Source organism: Formica exsecta, unplaced genomic scaffold (assembly GCF_003651465.1).
Source record: "Formica exsecta isolate Colony F162 unplaced genomic scaffold, ASM365146v1 scaffold83, whole genome shotgun sequence".
Lineage (NCBI taxonomy): Eukaryota > Metazoa > Arthropoda > Insecta > Hymenoptera > Formicidae > Formica > Formica exsecta.
This window is the reverse complement of record NW_021853600.1, coordinates 1,167,706-1,189,468: the sequence shown is the minus strand read 5'-3', so window position 1 is coordinate 1,189,468 and position 21,763 is coordinate 1,167,706. Positions and strand designations below refer to the sequence as shown.

Genomic DNA, 21,763 nt, shown 5'->3' with positions numbered 1-21,763 from the left:
TATATAATTAATTTAAAAAATTAGTAAAAAAAAACAATGCCCAAGAAACCCAAAATAAATTAATTTGATAACAATAAAATTTGAAAATAATATTTCTTATTAAATATTTTTGATTAAATGTTTCTTATTACATGTCGTGTTAAAACTATTGATTACTAGCATTGTATTTCTCAATCGAAAAGCGTCAATTTGCATTATTTTTATTGTCTTCTAATATAATTTAAAAAAAAATAAATTATTTCTGCTATTATGTACACGATATCAATGCATTTGCAGTGTATCCTTGTATGCGTAAAATCACGCGCGTGCGTATCACAAGGGTGGTTAAGGGTTCAAATGACGGGCGGGGACCGAAAGGTTGATAAGGGGGATAGCGACGTCAGCAACTACTAACCGAACAGCTATCATGTGGTGGCACGGCGAGGAGAGGGAGGAAGAGGAGGGTGATCGACCGAACGCGGATAAAGTGTGAACGAGAGAACGAGACAAAGAGAGTAGGAAGGAGAGAGAGACAGAGATGGCAACAGGAAGAGTATGCACACCGACCGGTAGCTTACGATGCACTTTCTGGTATTCTATATACGTGCGCACGTCCAGTAGAAACGATGTATGTGTTTGCTGCTTATCGCGCCGGAGGGTAAATAAAGCGATACTGAATCTGAAATGTACGGCCAGACAGACTTCAGTATTGAATCCTGGTTTAATCCTTTCAATCCGATTTCTTATTTATTAAAAGAAAAGTTTGAATTCTTCACAAGGCCTCTCTCTCTCTCTCTCTCTCTCTCTCTCTCTCTCTCTCTCTATATATATAAATAATTTTATAATATATACATATATATATATATATATATATATATAATAAACAGAGATCAAAATTAGTAAAATTTAAATAAATCCAATTTTAGATGCTTCAATATGACAAATAATTATAAAAGCAATAAAACACATATCAAATGAATGCGATACCATTTAATTAATTAATTAATTATCATTAGTTTGAGATATGCGTAATTTGTCATAATTATTTTCGAATATTTATTTAAAATTATTATTTATTATTAAAATATATATGGTTTATTATTATAGTAAGATTGACAAAATTATAAAAGAATATAATATATGTAACAATGATTTAATGATACATTAATAGCTAAAATCTGGAATGTTAGATATGAAATTTTAATTATTAATACAAGCTAATAAATTATTTTAATAAATCTTAAATATTTTAATTATAATCAAAAACGAGAAATTTCTGTACTATAGAGTCAAATTTTGTTTTATTTCAAGCATTGTGTTATTATTGCAAACAACATTTTTATTTATATTCAACACACATATATGTATATTTCTCCGCGAGAAATCTTATAAAATTTGATAATTATCAACAAGTTCGCTATTATATGATAGGTGATTCGTTAAAATCAAGCGTGACATCTTGTCATTATAATTAATATACTTATAAACAACCCATGCAGTTTTTAATTATACAATCGTTAAATTTTATCGGTTATTTATTGATTTTGTCTTTTTGCATGAAGAATAATTTCAAAGCTGGGCTTTCAACGAACGCAAATCGCGCATCGACCACCGTCAACAATATTATTTATCCGTAGCCAGATAAAAAAGCCATGATAATTGACCGAAAAGCAGGAAACTGCGGTCACGCCCGAATATCGCGGCTAAATATCGCCTGACCGTGAAGACGGCAAGACGTATTATATTATTTGTTTAATATTGCGCAAAATTAATTAAAGTTAATGTAATAGTATATGAAAAATATTATACATATAATTATATGTAAAATATATATATATACATATATATATATTGTGTAAAATTAAATTTTATGAAAAAGAAAGGATTGAAAAAATATATAACTCAAAGAAGGCAAACTTCTAAAATATGCAGAATGTGTCAGCAAAGTCATTTCTAATAATAAAATGTTATCTTTTAACTGATTTTGATTTCCTAGAGACTTAATTGGATATGGATTACATCAAAATTTGTTTTTAAAGTGATTTGAAACTCCTAATTAAATTTTGAAATAAATAGCAACCATCTAAAATTATTCATGAAAAATCAACAGCAAATAATGCCACGTTAATATTAAACAAAGATTTTCTAAATCAATTATAATAAAATGTAAACTTGTTTTATTGTTTTGTTTTATCTCGTTTGTTCCTTAGTTTGTAAGCAATATTTTTTTATTAACAATTTCATATAAACTATATTGAATGTAATCTGCAATGTTTTCAAGATTTTTGATCGTTGATGCTTGATTTAGATTCACGGAAGTAACAATCACGAAGTTACAAAAATAGCTCGCGCATATAAAATTTATGCCGCACCTCTGCGAGCCAGATCGGGTTTATTTATCGAGCGGTATAGAAATGCTTGGCGACATGAGATCGAAAAACGAAACAAATTTGCTCAATTGATGCTACTGTTTTGCTCCACGATGTATAAAAAAAAGATGACGAATAACACAATTCTGAAAAATATTTGTAATTAAAATGTCCTCGGGCCAAATGTTTGCATAAAAAATGTCAGTTTTCTTTTTTATGATAAATCGCTCTGTACATTGCAATAAATTTTGCGAGTCCATTTAGTTTTGTAGTAAAAAAAAAAAATGCATTTCACATTAATATAACAAGAAGATTACATTTATTTTCGATTAAAACTTTAAGGTTTACTTTCAAATTTATTATATAAATGTCTTGGATAATATGTAGCTAGAATAATTTCATATAAAACTTGCACATCGCCTAGATAATACTTTATTACACACCGCAAAATAAATTTCCATTTTTAATATAGATCTTTTGAGACGCTATATGTATCTGCCGCGATAATCACACAACATGTCAACAACGCATTGCTGTACTCGTATATGTTGATAAGAATCCGGTTCATCGTCTTTTCTATGCCCGCGTACATCTGATGTATCTCGAGCGAACGATTTCGATATGTCATTACAATGCAACAAATAATGACAAGTTTTATCATTTTGTTAATCAACTTAGATCGATTATCGTAAAAATGATTGAGATTTGCTGTAGTTGCAATACCACTTTTTTGAGTGCACCGTTTGTTGATGCTCCATTACGCAATAAATCGTTACTAATAATCAATCAGTTTCTTCTTCACTCATTACTTAATTCATTAAAAATTTAAAGAACTAAACAATACAATATTTTACTATTTAATTCTGAGTTAATTAGATTGATTTGTATATAGTTTTCAAGAGTTGAAAGTTGAGTTTAATATATATATATATATATATACAATATTATGTTTCTTGTTAGGATTTTAAATATAAATAAAAATATGATGAAAATTTTTAAATTAGATACGAAAATAATGCATGAAATATTATACACATTTTGCGGTGCATTTTTTCTCGTCACATCACTCGTTTATATTGCGTTATTATCTGCACGTCGCGTAAATATCAGTCATCGGTGTTGTTCGCGTATGTCGCAATATCGCGTCCACGCGCGATAGTCCTTCGAACAAAGAAGCTTTTTAAAGAGCTCGTGTGATGCTGAACTATGTTTCACGCGAGTCCCGTAGAACTTGTATATCGCTGCAAACTTTTTGTTTGATGCCGATTAAGAATCACATAAGCATAAAATATCGCGCATTTGAGAGATGCATGAATATAATTTCCAATTCTTCTAAGATTTGTTATAGATATGTTATAGATGTTATAAATGATTATCTTCTTATATATATTCATTGATTTTTTTTGCAAACGAAAAAAGAGTTTTACTGTATGTAGACATCCAAAGAAAAAGGAATATATATATATTATAATATTTTATATGGTGTAGAAATAATTTTTATACGATAAGCTTTTAAATCTTCCCATTCAAAATTTACGCAGAACGACAAGATCATTTGTCTTTTTAAAAGAAGGTGACGAAAGAAACAGTCGAGAGCACTCACCATCTCTTGACATGCCGAGGCGTAGGCACTTTTGCAACCGACAGTACTGGCACCGGTTTCTGTTTACACGGTCGACCACACAATTCTTGTTCCGCGGACATTGATAGTTGACGACCGACGACTGCGACCGCCTGAAAAAGCCCTTGCAGCCCTCGCAGGTGATCACGCCGTAATGCACGCCGCTGCTCTTGTCCCCGCACACCTTGCACGGGATTATCTCGATCTGGGCTGCAATTATAAAAAAGACGAATATTTCAATTATGAGATTTTCTGCGACAAGATGTCTTGTGAAAACTTTCGCCTTACAGGCCGCCGCAATCTTTCATGTTTTATTTCAAGTATTTTACATCGAGAGAACTTCAAAACTCACGTGTGTATATACATGTGTGTATTTAGTGATGTACCAACCAATGAGTTATATACATTTGCATATAATCTTCCTCTCTCTTCTTTACTTTTCAGTATATTTCACATTTTTCTCTCTTTGCTTCACCCAATTAATATAAAACTTAAAAAAATTCTTTTAATTTATATGTCAAAGTATATAAATCTTTCTTTAAGAATATACATGTATTGTAAAGCATCTTTTTTCTTCCTCTAACCATAAGACAATAAAAAAAATTCTTGAGTAATATGACAATATTTTCTAAACTATAGTTTCGGAATTAAAATCGATATAAATTCTAATAAATTCAATGTACTTAATGTCAGAATAAAATGTAATTTATATTATATATTATGCATTTGTAAGCAAAGTTTGATTCAACAGCCCGATTGCGTTTTTCATAAATCTTCTTTTTCTTTAATAATTCTACCTCGTATCGAATTGGCTGGCAATCTACGATCGTCGAGGATCGCGCTGTCAGTGCCGGTGGGAGGCTGCGCGGATCTCTCTCTCGATCTTTCCGTCGACTGAGGACTCGTACTATCCGCACCCCACGTAGGCCCGCCAAATCCTGACAGACTTCCTTCCATTTACGAATCTTTCTTGCTGATTTCATTTACGATTTATCGTTGGAACAATTTATTTCTCGCGGTTCGATCCTGTAGATCTGTACGTGTGATTGTAATCGAAATCAGTCGTCCGTCGAAAGGACGTTCTTGATTAGTCTTTAATTAGTCTTTGTCGTAAAATCGCACAATTAAATTTACATTTGCTTTTTATATGGTGTTCTAAAAAAAAACGTGTAGCCATTGTTAAAGTTTTGATTAAGTGTTTAAAAAATTGAAATTAATTTGAAACGGTGAAAAAGATTCCGAGAATTAAATTTTTATTAGTATTTAATATTTTTTAATATTCAATTATATATTTATTTTGCTAAATTAATCTAATTGTAAGTCATTTTCTTATATTTATTATAAAAAGTATAAGAGTATTACATTTCTACAGAGAGGAAACAAATAATTAGAAAATCCAAAATAAAAGGATTGTATATAATATATATATAAGCTTTGAACATATATATGTATAAGATAAAAAGATCAAATATTGCCTCTTTAAGTTCTATTTCGCAAAAAATAATATTTATATATAAGCGAGATGATTGGCGAGTCTCAAAGTCTATCGTTTTCGTTATCTGTTAGAGTTCGATTCCAATTCTTCGTTCGCTTATCAACAATGAGGAAGATAATAATATGTAGACAGACACTGTGCTATCGTAATTTAATTCGATTTCTAATAGACACTAATATGAACTACATTTCTTTGGTTCACATGTCAAATTTACAGATTGAAGTACCTTTTTCCGAATCTCTGACCGATAAATCGAAAAAAAATATAATCTGTCTATTAAATATTGAGATATTTTAATAATTTTTCTTACAATTTTTTTTCAAATTGAATTTTCACTCTGCATATATTTTTAATACGAAATGCATGTCCTTTATATAAAAATAAAGAAATGTGAAAGCAAATTTTCAATTCGTGTAACGCTCTGCAATTATTCCTTCAACTTTCCGAGGAATTAGATCGACGATTCCCGAGATCGAAAAAATCGTATAAAATGAGAGACTTGGGTGGTGCGCAGAAACAGAAAAGCCCGATGCAAAAGCAGTTTCGTAAAGCGAAAGGGGGCGGGCGGGTCGGTCGAAAGAGACGTGGAAGATGACTCACACGTGTGTGTGTGCGCGCGCGGAAGCGTGGATTCGGTGCGTGCGGCCAGCCACCCGTTTGGATATATATCGCGCCTCTCCCGTCCGGCAACTCTAGCGCCACGAGCAGAGCGTCGAGGCGCTTGCACCATACGTACGCGGCCGAACATTACATAACCGAGAACGATGAACCCAGAGTACAGTCACCCGGCACGCTCGCATCTTCGACATGCGTCATGCGGAGAGCGCAGCGTGCAGCGGCATAACGGCGTGGCCGACAGCGTTATACCCGGAACTCCCGAAATCGAAACGACCGTCGATATATCGTTGCAATTCTATATGCAATGCAATTTTTAGATATTCATTAAATAGTAAATACAAAAATGACACATGATCTCTGGCTTCATATATAACAGATATAGAATAACATTTAAATGATGTATCACGTTTAATATCTGTGTATAATAAAATAGAGCATATTAAAAATCAATTTAAATAAATTTTTTTTCTATATATATCCAATTGATTTTATTCCTTATGATATATCTATTATCTGCGAGGAGTACTTTTGATATTTCTCTTTCAAATTATGTTGCGTTATCATCTTGCGCTTTATTTTCTTCAACTTGCCTCGATAATCTTTTTTCAATAATGATAAAAATAGTTAACACCGCGAGAGAATTCTTTTTTTATTCTAATTTTAGAGAGTCTAGCGATGTAATTTTCTGTTCGATTTATCTTATGTTTTTCTTATGTTGTAGCGACTTTAGTCTCGTTTTTTTTTTCTAGAACCGTATGTTTATCACAACAATATAATACGTATCTGCACAATGCTCACTATAGCGCGTTATACGATCTTCTTTTTTAACTGATCTAAATACACAGGTTGTTTTTATTAATATTTAATGCAATGTCCCTTTCTCTCTCTCTCTCTCACAATTACTTCTTAAAATATATAAATTTAAATTACACGTGAATGGTATGTACACATATGATTGTCTATATTCTTGCTATTGTCTATTGTTAATCTACAAATTTTATTTTAATTTTCCGGACCACAAATCGACTATTTTCTTTGTTATAGTAAGCTTTATTCAACTAACAATGAGTTAAAAAAATGCAATATAGTGCCAAGTATGTTTACAATAAATAAATATTTCCTACAAATTATATGTAACTTCTCCGCGGAAACTATTACAATATAACTTTACGATATCGAGAGAACATTTTTGAAAATAGAATTATGTGTGTGTGTGTATGTGTGTGACTATATTTTTTAAATAACATCTCGGATAAAACAGTCGTGCAAGAATAATTTTCGAAAGATGTTTCAAGATCGTTATATTCAACTGCGATGCACGATCGTTGATTTAGATTTCTCTTGAAGATGAAATTTCTAGAAATTCTCATAGCGATTCCCACAGAATTTATGCACGTTATTCCACGTTGATAGACGCAATAAGAAATGTAAACATATTCACGTAAGCATAGAGTTCGTCAATAATGTTGAACATAAACTTCCCATTGCAAAGTGAAATTTGATTTTTCTTCGAATCTTGTCCCCGTAGAGATGAACAAATCTTTCGTCCAAAGTGCAATCGCGCGACGCGAATAGCGCGCAAGCGCAACAGAAAAGTATGGAGTCACGCATATACATGCGTATACACGCACTCTTCCTCGTGGTATTTTTCACCTGGAGACCTTCTAATCGCACAACTCGATTACACTTCGTGTCTACGTCGCATACATTTCGCATGACATGCGAACGCACATACATATACCATATTCGCGATTTTTATGCGATAAGCGGATGGAGAACACAAAGTTGACGAAAAGTGGAAAAAGACGATGGGCACTTTCGCGAATCGATTTTTCGTCGATCAGATAAGAAATTCTCTATTTAGTATAAACGGAGGAACACGGCGTACTTGCGTTCAATGCCCGCGTGTCTGAAGGAAGAGATGACGAAGAAATCCCGGAGAATGTTACGAAGAAACTGATACAATGATGAATAGGGAATGAAGCAAACAGTAGAGGACAAGCTCTGGAAAAGTGAGGGGAGAGCAAGAATTTGTCCATGTACATATATAATGTGTTAACATGCGTCGTACGGCATCGAAACACTCGCGGCCGCAATCAGATTTCTTCGAGCGATCGAGAATTTCGGAGAGACACTCGGAGTGTGTATGATCGCGCGAGCGAAGAACGAGCGTACACGCGGCGCGTCTACGTCCTCTCTCTTCCTCTTCCTCACTTGTATCTGTCTCTCTTGCGAAGAGAACACCGACCTCTTTGCTCACGCTCGCGCACACGGCCGGAAAAACTCGCGGAAAGTTCACGACTGGCGGTATGAATATTTCGGGGGTTCTGACGAGCCGCGGTGGCAGTAACGTGTCGAGGAAGGAGTGAATGAGAGAGAAAAAGAGAGAGAGAAAGAGAGAGAGAGAGAGAGAGTGCGTGTACGCCCGCACGTCGCGGATAAAAGAGAGAAAGAGAAAATATCAGTAGAAGAGACAGAGACAGAACGAGCGTGAACCAAAGGAAGGAAAGAGCGAAAGCGAGATAGAGAGAGAGACGGAGAGAGATGTTTTTCGGGGACCGGCGTTAGCGGGCTGGCATCTCACAATATGTCAGAATTCCCCGCGCCCCCCTTCTTCACGCGACGATGCGGAGGGTCACTGAACTACGCGCCTCCGCTGATGATGGCCGAGTGCCTCACCCTTTGCTCCCTCCTCCCCTCTAACCATCTGACACCATCTCCCTCCCTTTTGACAGCAAAACGGCCCCCACCGCCCCCGCGAAGACTACCGAACATTGTCGGCGACGGCCGATCCGCGTCGGAGAGGACCGAAAGCCGCGCCGGCCGGATTACGAGCGTGCAGCGCGCGCTTTCTGATCTCGACTCGTGCGACGCGTTTGCTTTATTAGCGCGCCTTGTTAAGGTCACTGGCGTGCTACCTAAATGCATGCGCGTATCGTGTTTCCCGCATCGGAAACGCGGTTCGCGTAATTTTGGGGATTTCGTGGCGGGGATATAGAAGTCGCGATACTCGTTTTTTGAGAACGAGCAGTTTGAACTCGTGAAAACAAGGGATGAGAATATAAAGAGATAATATTTTCTTTCTTTTAAGATATTTTAAATTAATTTTTTCATAATAATAAAAGTTCATGATTTCTGACTCGTTATATTTTGATTCGATGATATGAAACTGTTAATAAAGAAAAAATTCAGTTTTTTATTTTCTTGTCAAAATGTTTAACGTTTGGAATCCTGCAAAATATGAGAGAAAGAGAGAGAGAGAATAAGTCCAATAAAAAAGTTTTGTATATTTAATATTGTTTAAACTGTACAAAAAAACTAATCATCTTATCAATGATCAGCATGTTTATACATTATCGAGTGTGACATTCTTTCATCAGTAATTTAATAATTTCTTTAAAAAATATGAAATTTACTTCATCCGATCATATACACACAGCTGATACTTCTTATGACGCCGCTTGTATTCTGGCATTTCGTAAACTAGTAGCATCTCATGAATTTTATTTACAGAAAAAAATCTTCTCTCTTATATATTATACGCGCTTTTCCTTCTGACATCATTATCTGGTCCTTCATCCTTTTCTGCTTACATTCACATCGCGGTCCCATCCCTTATTCGGTACTCTATCATTGTATGCAACTATTCTCCTCTTCCCTTTCATTTTTCCTTCATTATCCGACTCTCTCTCTCTCTCTCTTTCTCTCTCTGTTCTTTCCCGAACACGCGCCGGTTTCATCCCCTCCACTTCCCCACCGTGCGTCGTTCTTTCCACGCCATTTTACTCCTTCCTTCTCTCTTCGTTCCCTCACCGCTGTTCTCCCTCCCCTACTTCATCGTTCCCCATTGTCCTCGCTCGCCTCCCTGTCCTCTCCCTTCTCGCACTCGCCGCTCACTCTGAGTGATTTCCTCCACTCTCCCCCTCACCGTGTCCCTTTCGCTCCTTCGCTCATTTATTGCATAACCGTGCACACGAGGTTGCCAACCTGCACCGCGTAATACTCTATAAATACATTTCGCAAATAAATATTCGCGCGACGACGATATGCATGCGCGCGAGTCGGTGATTGCAACGCGTCGTCATTATCGTCGTCGTTGTCGTCGTCTACCTTTATGCCGTGGAATTTAACATGTAAGATTGCGCGATACCGCGGATAAAGTAGATAAGCCAGCTTTTGATAACAAGACGTGCGCCAGTGGCTGATGCGTGTACTGATTCGTTTATTTACATTGCTCGTTGTTTAGGAAACGGGCGAGATAGTGATTATCGTTAAATTTGCTGTTTGTCGTTTATCAATCGGAATATTTTGGTATCATACATTTTTCGCGTATTATCATAAATTAATTTTTGATCGATTTAAAGCAATCTGGATCTGTTTTTGATCGTAAATATTGTAATAAATATTTTAATAATGCGTATGCATTTTGCATACCATAAATTATTAATACAAATCTTCTAATACCAGAGATTCTTATCATCATCGAGAAAAATTCTTGGTACTATATATTTTTTAGATCTTTGATATGATTAATGTAAATAGATTGTAAACATAATGGATATATAGTCTATCTAAATTTAAAAGAAAGCTCTGATGTTATGTATGATGAGTGTATAACTCTAATTTCATCAACGAGATGCGCGCTAATTACCCAAATAATCATTGCAATTAATAACTTGGGTCGTTCCGACATACCTAATTTACACAAATGTTGAGTCATCACAACTGGTATATCACAAGATATAACCATTTTTCAGACTTCAATGCGTAACGATTCGAACGTAATGTAGATACGACCGAGTGAGTGCAAAGGGTTAACGTCGCCGCTCGTTCGCTCGCATTCACGCGACACGCAGGCTGACGTCACTTCTGACCGGTCCCGAGACGACGAACTTTAAGACAGGCGTTTCTGAGCGGTATAATAAACGTCGAACGCGTAATTCGTGCCAAGTCCGCACGTAATGCTGTAACCGCGGTAGCAATACGCTCGCGCGCGTCATCTCGGAAAGCTCGCGAGGTTCAACGACTCTCTCGGGCTATTATCCGTCGTACGAGCGACGCGCATTGTTTGGCGAACGATCGTAGGCGATACGCCGAGATTTCGACGACGCAGATCGTGATGACTAAACTGTTAACCCATTTCAGCGATGAAATAGAAGAGAATGTAGAAATATGAAATAATAAGCGTAGAAATTGATCACACCGAGAGATACGATCTCTTTTGATTTTTTTCGCAGGAAAATATACATTTCAAATGGCTATCAAATTGAGAGAGGAAAAGAGAAAGAGAAAAAGAGAGTGTTTACATAATTTATGTGCATATTACATTGGAATATAATTTCACTTTACTCCAACTCATAAAAATTCAATTCATAAATATTATCAATGTAATTTATAAATTAAATGTTATAAATGTCTGATCTTAGGTGGATCAAAAACATAACAAACATTTCGATATCATATTAGAAATTGAAATAAAAAAATTAGTTAAATCCAATATACAAAAATTCTTTGTGTTTTTTCTCTATTCTCTCTTAAAATCTAAATAAAATACAAAATTTTAAATCCTTATACATCAATTTTAATATTTTTATTTTTCTTGCTATTAATGAGAGACCTAGTTTGTAATTTGATAATTTATGAAAATTCAACTACGGCACCATATACCAATATCAGAATATTATTTCGTTACAATCCAAAAATGATGTAATGCGAGCTTAATATGAAATCGTTAAACACGAATGGAAATTTAGATAGAAATTATTCAAACCAAATAAATTTCAATAAAAAAATAAATATCTCGGAAAGCCATCTGAACGTATTATAACATTATAACATTCGGATCAATCTGCTATTTAATCACCGAATACGATATTGATATTATAAAACGATTACCAGCGCGATAGAAAACGAGTTATTAATATCATTATATCTCATCTGATTGAAAAATTCGATTGAAAAAAGCTTCTTCTCCTAAATAGATATCAATTGCGAATATTTATCGATAACATCGCAATGATAATTGATGCAAACTCTACGTCACAAGATAATGCTATTTTTCTGTCGAGCGTTATATTGGCAACATAAGTATAATAATCGTCATGCTTTTTTATATCAAATTCTAAATGCATTTAATTGATAGCGTGATGGAGAAAATAAATGTATTGATGCACTTATATATTGATGCACGGAATATATTCTCTCATATTACTATGCGTTTTTTTTTCATTATAATTAATTTATGCGATGTCATGTCAAACTTTCATCCAAGAGATCATACGATTAAATGTAATTATAATAAAGTAATTTATTTCTCTAATTAATTTGTAAGTTATGTTACTCCCCTATAACTTTGAATCTTTCTTATTGTTAGATGGATCAAGTTCAAGAAATTAAAATAAAATTTCTTGGCTATATATCTCACATTTTACTGTTCGTTCTCTTATTTTCCCTTTCTCTCATTTTAATGTCAGTATTTTATTAACTTTTATATCATAATGTCCACTTAGTTTTCTTATTCACTGGTATGCAAGTATTAGAAATTACTATTAATAAATTTTGTTTTTACTATAAGTTAACAATAATGTCCAGATTATACATCAAGTTAAGAAATATATTCTTAAAGGATTATCATGTATAAATAAATGTACTTTTTCTGTCGCATAGTACGATTTACTTTCATACCGATTGCTTTGCGTTCTGACCTACATTTCGGATCGAGATTCACGCTGCACTCGCTACGGCCATGCACTGGTTCCATGAATCGCACTCTAGAAATCGTACTATAACGCAAGAAGTCGAGCATGGTAAATCCCTGTAAGTCTTGTAATAGCGACATTGGAGATTTAAAATTAAATCATAAAAAAACAGATTTGTACACATTGTGCCAAAATTGGCATATTAGCTTTTGATATTAAAATCCAAGTGTTTTAGTTACATACTCTAGTTACATGGCTACTCTCACGTTACGATAGCATAATTAATACGAGTTTAAATTAAACAAGAAAATATTACAATTTTTATTAACGATCGAAATCGATGATCGCAATACTGCCATAGAAAAAGCTTTCGTAAGAAATTTATTGAGTTGATTCTGTCGGAAACAACATCTATGTTCGATGTAAATTATTGCGGATCGAGACTTGTTAATGGGAGTCACTTCTCCGAATATTTTGCACGTATAAATAATGTTTGCAAAAAGGTTTTGATATGTTATAACGATAAACATTGATCATCAATAGGTTATTGCAGCTAAATTCAGATTTTAAATATTGATTTGATTTTGAGATTCAAGAATTAAATTAAAACTTCTCACCAAATGACCTACATTTGCGAATATTGTAATTTTGAGATTCATCGTTTATTAATCTGTCAAATAAGAACTTAAAAAGTAATGTGACAGATATAAAGCTAAATGATGTCTATAAAATTATTCATACACGTTCATTAAATAAATGTAATAATAAATGACTATTATACTTCCCAATTATCTTGGTTATATATGCACGAATTGATTACTACAACGAGGTCAGTTATATTATAAATCCAATAATATGCATTTTATTTTTTAAATAGAAAAGAGAAATAGAAAAGAGAAAGAGAGAGAGAGAGAGAGAGAGAGAGAGAGAAAGAGAGAGAGAGGGAGAGAATATATTTTTGATAAATTATTTCCATATATTAAAAAAAACTGAACTATCAAGAAGTTGTTAAAGTGTAAATAGTAAATGCTGTGACAGAATCCAATGATAAAGATTATATACATTCTTGGGGTTATATACATTTTAAGTCTCTCTAATAATTCATACAATATTCGTCGCAATTAAATTTCACAGTGTAATAATTGATGTTTAATGTTTAACCGCTTTCGAGGATCATTTTTAGATTTTCCATCTTTACTTTTTTAAATAATAAAATAAGATAAAATAATATTATTTTAATCAAGTTTTATGTATTATGCATAGGTCGCAAAATATTTGTTATATATTAATACCATCTTATTTTGAATATTTGTTAAACACATTTTTTGGTATTACTAAAATATTATTAATAGAATATGGTTTTTTCCAAAGAACCATTTCTCTTCATAATTTACAGAAAATGAAAATTCAGATCATGTTTTACGAGAAACATTACGGATATAAATAAAGAGAAAAACAAAGATATTTAATATTACTCTCGAACGGTTCCGGCCAAAAGCTCGTCGCCGACTGATCGGTACAGGATAACTGATCTTCAGAGAGTTATGCAACTCTCTCGATTTTACGCCATTTTGTGAGAGATGTAACCGGTAATGGACGAGCCTTACACAGGGAGCACAATTTCTCTCGCGCTCTTTCAATTTCTCTCTTCTTTCTCTTTCTCTCTATTTATCTATCTATCCCTCTTTCTCTTGCCCGGCCGCGGACAAAAATGACCTGTTACAGTTTCCTTAAGAGAGACCCCAGATGTGGTAATGCTTGCGACACGGATAGTCACAGTAGTAACACGTACACGTAGGCCAGAATCGACCGATCGAAAGATCGCTCTCTGCCAAGATCGTCCGGCATTCGAAATGATCTTCGGATTTGGGCCGCGCGGGACGCGAATAGCTATTTCGTATAACACTGTGTAGTGAACGCGTGTCTAAACAGCACCGCGTTATGAATGCGTGCGGACGTATATTGCAAATCTATTTTCGCATCAGCTTCCTGGAGAATACTCTGCACGCACAATCAATCTGTCTATTAAATGTATCAACGATGAAGATGTACTTTAAAATACAAAACAATAAATGTATATATCTCGGAATACAGAATAACAAAATAAATAAAAGATATTCTGTATAATTTTTTGGGGGGCATTGATACATTCTTAAAATGTTCTATTGATTTTTGTTTCTTTTCATTCATTGCGAAACCGCAAAATATATAATAATTACTTTTGCAACAACTTATTAAATATATGACACAGTTTTGAAGAATCGTAAATATGAAAATATGAATGAAATTTCGCTTTATTGCGAGCGATCGTGAAGCTCTTGCCGTATTTCAATGCCCGAGACGGCTGCGTTAGATTGTGTTATATTGAGTGCGTTGTCATCTGAGGAACGTTGACCTTTACTTTTTGGCATTTCGTTCTATCGTGTGCTAAGACTTTGATTATATCGGTTGTTGATTCGTCGGAGCATTTCCAGCGCGACAGAGACCTTACTTTTCACAGATCATGGGTTATGTAAACCTTGTTGGTATAGTAAATCTTGCATTCCCCATATCGTGCGATTAATGTATTTATAAATTTAAAAAAATATTCAAAATCCTTGATACAAGATTACGCACATTAAATTTAATTATATTAAATTATATTCTGCCCTTAAACGAAATTATATTGAATTTTAATAAAAAACACATATAAAGATAAAAAGTTACCCGACAAGAGTGTATTTTTCAAAAATAAAAAATATAAAATTAAATAAAATCTTATATGATGTGGTAAATTATTTGTACAACACATACATACACAAATCATAGACAATTTGCGAAGAGAGATTGAATAGAAAAACTTCGATGTTAGTAAAAACAAATAAAACAAAAGCCAATTAAAAAAAGCGAGGCAAATCGTAGCACGAATTCAATAGTGGCGAACGTGGGTTCGCCACTATACTATACTGTAATAACGCGTACGTCCACGTCGCACTCATTGACAACTCGGTTCGCGGTTTTAGACGATGGTTGCTTCGACGACGGCATATATCGGCGCAATATAGTTTCATATTATCCACTCCTCGTGCAATGAGGAAGACATATTTCATAATTCCATCGACATAGGTACCTATTGTTCTTTATGTGTACTCTCATCGCCCTATTGCAATAGCCGCGCTATAGTCAGGAAGTGGATATATAAAATTCAAGCCCCCTCTTCACACAAGAGAACAAGATAATATAACTTCAATTCAATCGATTTCTGCAGAATAAGATTTCGCAATTTTGGAACCTAGTATAATTGAAGGCTTGACATATAACCCTGTTTCTATAAACGTTCTATATCCTTAAAGAAAATTCTTCTAAGAAACATTATTCTATAATAATTGATACTATAAATATTATTTATAAAAATATTGAGAGATTATATAAGAGAAGAATTTTTCTAGAAATGCATTTTTTCTTTCAAAATATTGTTCAGAAAAATAGCTTTTTAACGATTTTATATAATATCGTTTGTACTCAATCTTTGCAATAAAATAATCATCTTCATCTCTTCATTATTTATTTAAAATTTTTTAAATAGATATTATTAAATATTATTATCTAAGATCCATCACCTAAAAGTCAGTTATTGTCTGTCCAAATAATAGATTTTTCTACTTTAAGTTTTTTAATTCAGAATTATGAATAAGAAAATGATAAAAACCATGTCACGTAAGTTCAAATTTCGTTAGATTCGGCTGATTGAATGAAAAATGATTCTTTTATGTGAAAAATAGATATAAATCACTTGAGATATATAATGTATTTCTCACATTAATGACAGGGTTTTATTATACACAATGATATGATACACGTGTTTTGTGTCATTGCGTTGTATTCTTCATCGTCATGCAATCGACGAATAGAGACGGTACGAATCATGCAACGAGTCATTGGTGGGTATCGAGACGTAACAATTCAATGTCGATGAAATCTCACTTCGATTGCAGATTAGAACAATGACACGCGCCTTCGAAATTACGAATTCATTTTAAATTCGCAAAGAAAGAGAAAATATTAATTTTTTTTTTTTTTTACATAAATAGTAAGATATTTTCAATTATATTATTACACGCATCAAATAGTATCTCTATAAAGTATCAGAGAAGAGTATTACAAATGATGAAAGGGAAAACAGATCCCGAAATCTATATCTAACAATTGCCGGATATAAGTGTGGAAAAGGGGGTAGGCAAGTAGAAGAACGGAAAAGGAGAAAGAGAGAGAGAGAGAGAGAGAGAGACTTTTCCTTCAAAGATTTTTTTTTCTTTTTTATAGCAAATTTATCCCTTCGATGTGAAACATGTATATCACCTTTAGAATGTAGGACAAAAATTTATAATTTTATTATAATCATTAATAAAATTTTGCAATGTGTATCGCCAATCATTTGTTGTATAATAACGTGATATATTTTTTTAAATACTCTATCCGGTTGTCGTTGAAACTGCTAACGGATATTGATTGTAATTATTTCACATTTCAATTTTGCAGCAGAGAAATATAAATATAGTTTTGTTATATATATATATATATATATATATATATATATTGTCTCGCTGTACGGTTAAAAATAGCATTTAATATATTAAGCTGATTTCATAGACGATATGTTAATTCGGCTAATATTTGAATTCCGGATTTATATGGCATTCACGTGGCGAATGTTATTGTATTATCATATAAATCAGTATATATGCTTTATTTTATTTATTATTATTCGCGATATCCTTGTTATTATTTTTCGATATATTTATACAAACAAATATTTGTCAACTGCATCAATTGAAATTGCATTTCTTTTTTTTACACAAGCTGTTTTTTCTTTAAAAATAGATCTAGAGAGAGAGAGAGAGAGAGAGAAAGAGAGAGAGAGAGACGATTATTTAATCTTCTTCATAATTGAGAATAAAGTAAAAATTATCCATGTATAAATAAATGTATTCTTGTTTCATATATAGAAGTTAGCATAGTTGAAATTTTTGAATTTCTCCAAAGTTTTCATCGACGATATTGCTTTCTTGTATTTTTAATAAAGTTGAAGAAAAAATATTTACACAAAATATCTTCTTTTTTTAGAAAAGATATAATGAGTCTCTATATATGTGTTAATATTCTAACATACAAACTATATAACGCGTTAAGTTATGAAATAATCCGTAGATTTTCTCGCTGTTTCACGGATTTTGCGCCCCTTTTCGCGTTCTGCACCACGGAATTCTCCAAGGTCTATCGTCTGTGCGACTTTACGGAGAACTTCGCGTTCTCCGACTTTGATCGCATCGCCAAATGCGACGTGAAAAGCCTTTTTGCGCTCCACCCTTTTGCAACGATTTCTTGTATGTGTGTCAAGGACTCGAACGTAATCTTCTTACATGTTGCATCTTTAGGTTTATGCAAACAAAAAGATAATTTTTTATTATTTTGATTTACTATGCAGTTTTATTTCGTTAGATAAAATTGAACATTGCGTCGATTTAATGAGCCTTCGAAAATTGGAAAATATATACAAGGTTTCTCAGGGAAACTGTGTAATAAAGTGACATTCTTTAATAAATTTTGAACCGTCTTTTCCAACGAATTTTTTTTCTTAGAAAAATTTCATTAAATTTTTTTCTCTTTTTAGTATCCTTAACATTAAATATTTTAAAGATTAAATAAAACTTAATAATTTTTAATATAAAATATCTTCGATTAATAATTTATTTCGTATTCAAATTTATTTTCAATTTAAAATAACTTCGTATTTTGCTTCTGTATAGCTTTTATTCTTATCTTATTCTGAATGTAACAAAAAAATATCTATATCTTAAAATATCATTTAAGATACAGATTTATTAGGCTGTCCTATATGCGAAATATGTCAAAAGAGTGTTCACTGATTGCAAGCTTTTTGTTTTGTTTTTTTATGCGACCCTGAGTTTTTGTTTTCACGATAACACGAGCGATTGACGCGCGAGACGTGCGCAGTGAAATTTAGAAAGCACGCCCGCATCGACATGCTTGCGACCCACGTGCACTTAATATTGGACGCACAATCGGGATATTTGAATACATACTACGTGTACATGAGCAGGCAGGTGAATTATGCCGTCAAAGAGCCGTCTGCTCTATTGTCATTTGTAAATTTTATTACAGTGAAGTAAATTAGAGTACTCACGCATAATTTAGCCTCATTACGAAAAGATTAAATTAACAAAAATTGCGCTCTTTCTCTTTGTCCGCTCCCCAAAAAGACGAACATTATTTTTCCTTAAATACAATCAAAAAAAATTTATTTTTAGGCTACCTCCCGGCGTTGTTTTCATGTGCTCAATGATCCTTAATGAATCTGTGCTGGATTGAAATAAAAATAAAAAAATAACTCTTCTCTGATAAAATAGTCAGTTTTTGGAACAATATTTTTCTCGGAGAAACATTTGTCGTGGTATAAGAAATATTGAAAGCATGTAAATAATGTAATATAAAAATGTAACGTATAATAATAAAAAATAATATGGAAAAGATTCTGATTTCAATTTTATGTTATTATTCAGATTACAAACAGTGCCCGAGTATTTATATAGTAAATGTCTATTATTAATTTTAAATTTGCAAAAACAAAATCAATTTAATATTAATATATATATATATATATATATATATATATATATACAACATCTATAATGTTTTTTTTTTCTTAATTTTGGCAAATCGTAAATTGATATCAATGTTACGATATCAATTATCCTATAGAAAGAGATGTATTTGGAAAACATGTATGTATGTGTGTATATGCGTATGTACACGTACTTGTCTATAATTTTATTATTATGCTTTTTATAATATATAAATGAAATCCACATATAAAGTTGCATCTATGATGTAATATCAAAAATCTTATTAAAGAACATGAAAACACGTTAGCGTATTATTAAGTAGAAATGAACATTGTGTAACACGATTTCTAGTATAATATTAAAAAGTTAACGCCGTGCGCGCTCTTCGGAATATAAAATACCTCACTCTGCTTTTTTAACTTCGATGGTTAACCTACATTCTACGGGTAACGAGGGCGTCTACCAATATTAAAGTACATTTATTCGCGTCGATACTTTATATCGATCGGGAGTTTCGATCGACTTCTCATACGGGATATCTTTACAGGTTGCTATGTATCATTTTCGAATGAATTTATCTTCGGAATTTATTTTCGTATTTAACATACACTATCTCACCAAAGGAACTCGAATTAAAGTATTAATTCCGAATTATTTATAAATGCTGAAATGTGAAATTTTCCGAGAAATTGTATATTCTCGCAGAATTGAAATATTTGTATTTATCAAACCTTTTTTACATAAATAACGTATATTGAATTTTCACTTTTGAAAACTATTTATATTATAAGTGTAACATCATCGATTTGTGCTTTATCTCGTATAAAATATAGCTCGGTTTTATATTTATCACTATAAAATACTTAATACGTTTAAATTCAATTTAATTACCATTGGTGCAGCCCATATAAATTTGAGCTAAATGTTTATGACACCTTTTTAATATAGTGATGTTTAATCTCGTTACCATCTTTTCATAAACTTTTTGGTAAAAATTGTCAGATTCTATCAGATGATGTATTTCAAAAATTACAATGCAATAGTGTACAACGTTGCTCATTTATAATGCTCATTTTTATTGCTCGTTTGCAATATCAGGCCTAATGAGGAAAGTGTTTAGAGTAGTAACGCATATCGCTGTCAGAGACGTTCGCGCGATCGACCAATTACAACATCGATTACACATTGCACGCCCACGCATTTGCACGTAATGCATGAGCCCTGTCATCGGACTGCTTCCCGACACCATATACTCTTGCACGAAATCATAGCAATCACTCGATGATGAAGGAATCGTCGATTGTATAGAGATATGTCTTAATTCTTTTAGCTCCTTATAATTTTTTTAAACATAAATTATTTATTTAAAAAATAAGCTAAATTTGGCAAAAATGCATTCCCTCAATTCGTTGTCAGTTACATGAATGGTGCCTATTTATTTGTATCATATAATAATTACTTAAACTTAGGTAACTTTCGAAAATTTGATTGCGCAATTTTAATGAACAAAACTTTATTTTTCTTACATCTTCAACATCTGCGAAAATTTTTGATCGCCTAAGTAACTCACCCCCGCGTGCGAAAAGTCAACGTTTTTCCGGCGGTCAATACGAGGAGAACCGAGCGGCGACCGGGTGTCGGAAGGTTAGTAACTTGGTCAACGGTGAACGACCGGGAGGCTGCATCACGCCTGCGCCGTTACGCCGCTGACCCAGATGCGCGCAACGTGATTGCCGCTCGGCCGTTCTCGTCGATCCTCGGCGGCCCCCCTTAGGGGGCCCCGCGCGGCCGCCCCGCGGCTGACCCACATCGCCGTTACTACTGCTGGCCGTCACTACTCGCCTCGTGGACAGCGATGCGCGAACGTTCGTTCTTTTGCGCTTCTCGTTGCGCGTTCTTTTCCTTCAAAGATTTTTTTTTTCTTTTTTATAGCAAATTTATCCCTTCGATGTGAAACATGTATATCACCTTTAGAATGTAGGACAAAAATTTATAATTTTATTATAATCATTAATAAAATTTTGCAATGTGTATCGCCAATCATTTGTTGTATAATAACGTGATATATTTTTTTAAATACTCTATCCGGTTGTCGTTGAAACTGCTAACGGATATTGATTGTAATTATTTCACATTTCAATTTTGCAGCAGAGAAATATAAATATAGTTTTGTTTACAAGATATATATATATATATATATATATATATATATATATATATATATATATATATATATATATATATATATATATATATATATATATATATATATATATATATATATATATATATATATATATATATATATATATATATATATATATATATATATATATATATATATATATATATATATATAT

At 32.9% G+C, this 21,763-nt stretch overlaps 1 protein-coding gene across 6 annotated transcripts in view; it reads right to left on the bottom strand.

The window, feature by feature from the left end:
- Positions 1 to 21,763, bottom strand: part of LOC115244693 (probable nuclear hormone receptor HR3) — an 88,834-nt gene that overhangs the window by 25,655 nt on the left and 41,416 nt on the right. For 5 of the 6 annotated variants that reach the window (XM_029822566.1, XM_029822568.1, XM_029822571.1 and 2 more), the window contains one exon: positions 3,952 to 4,179. In XM_029822566.1, coding sequence (XP_029678426.1) covers positions 3,952 to 4,179 — 228 coding nt within the window. Of the gene's footprint in view, positions 1 to 3,951; positions 4,180 to 4,766; positions 5,119 to 21,763 lie in introns of those variants that run through there. The other variant, XM_029822567.1, reaches the window with a different exon arrangement.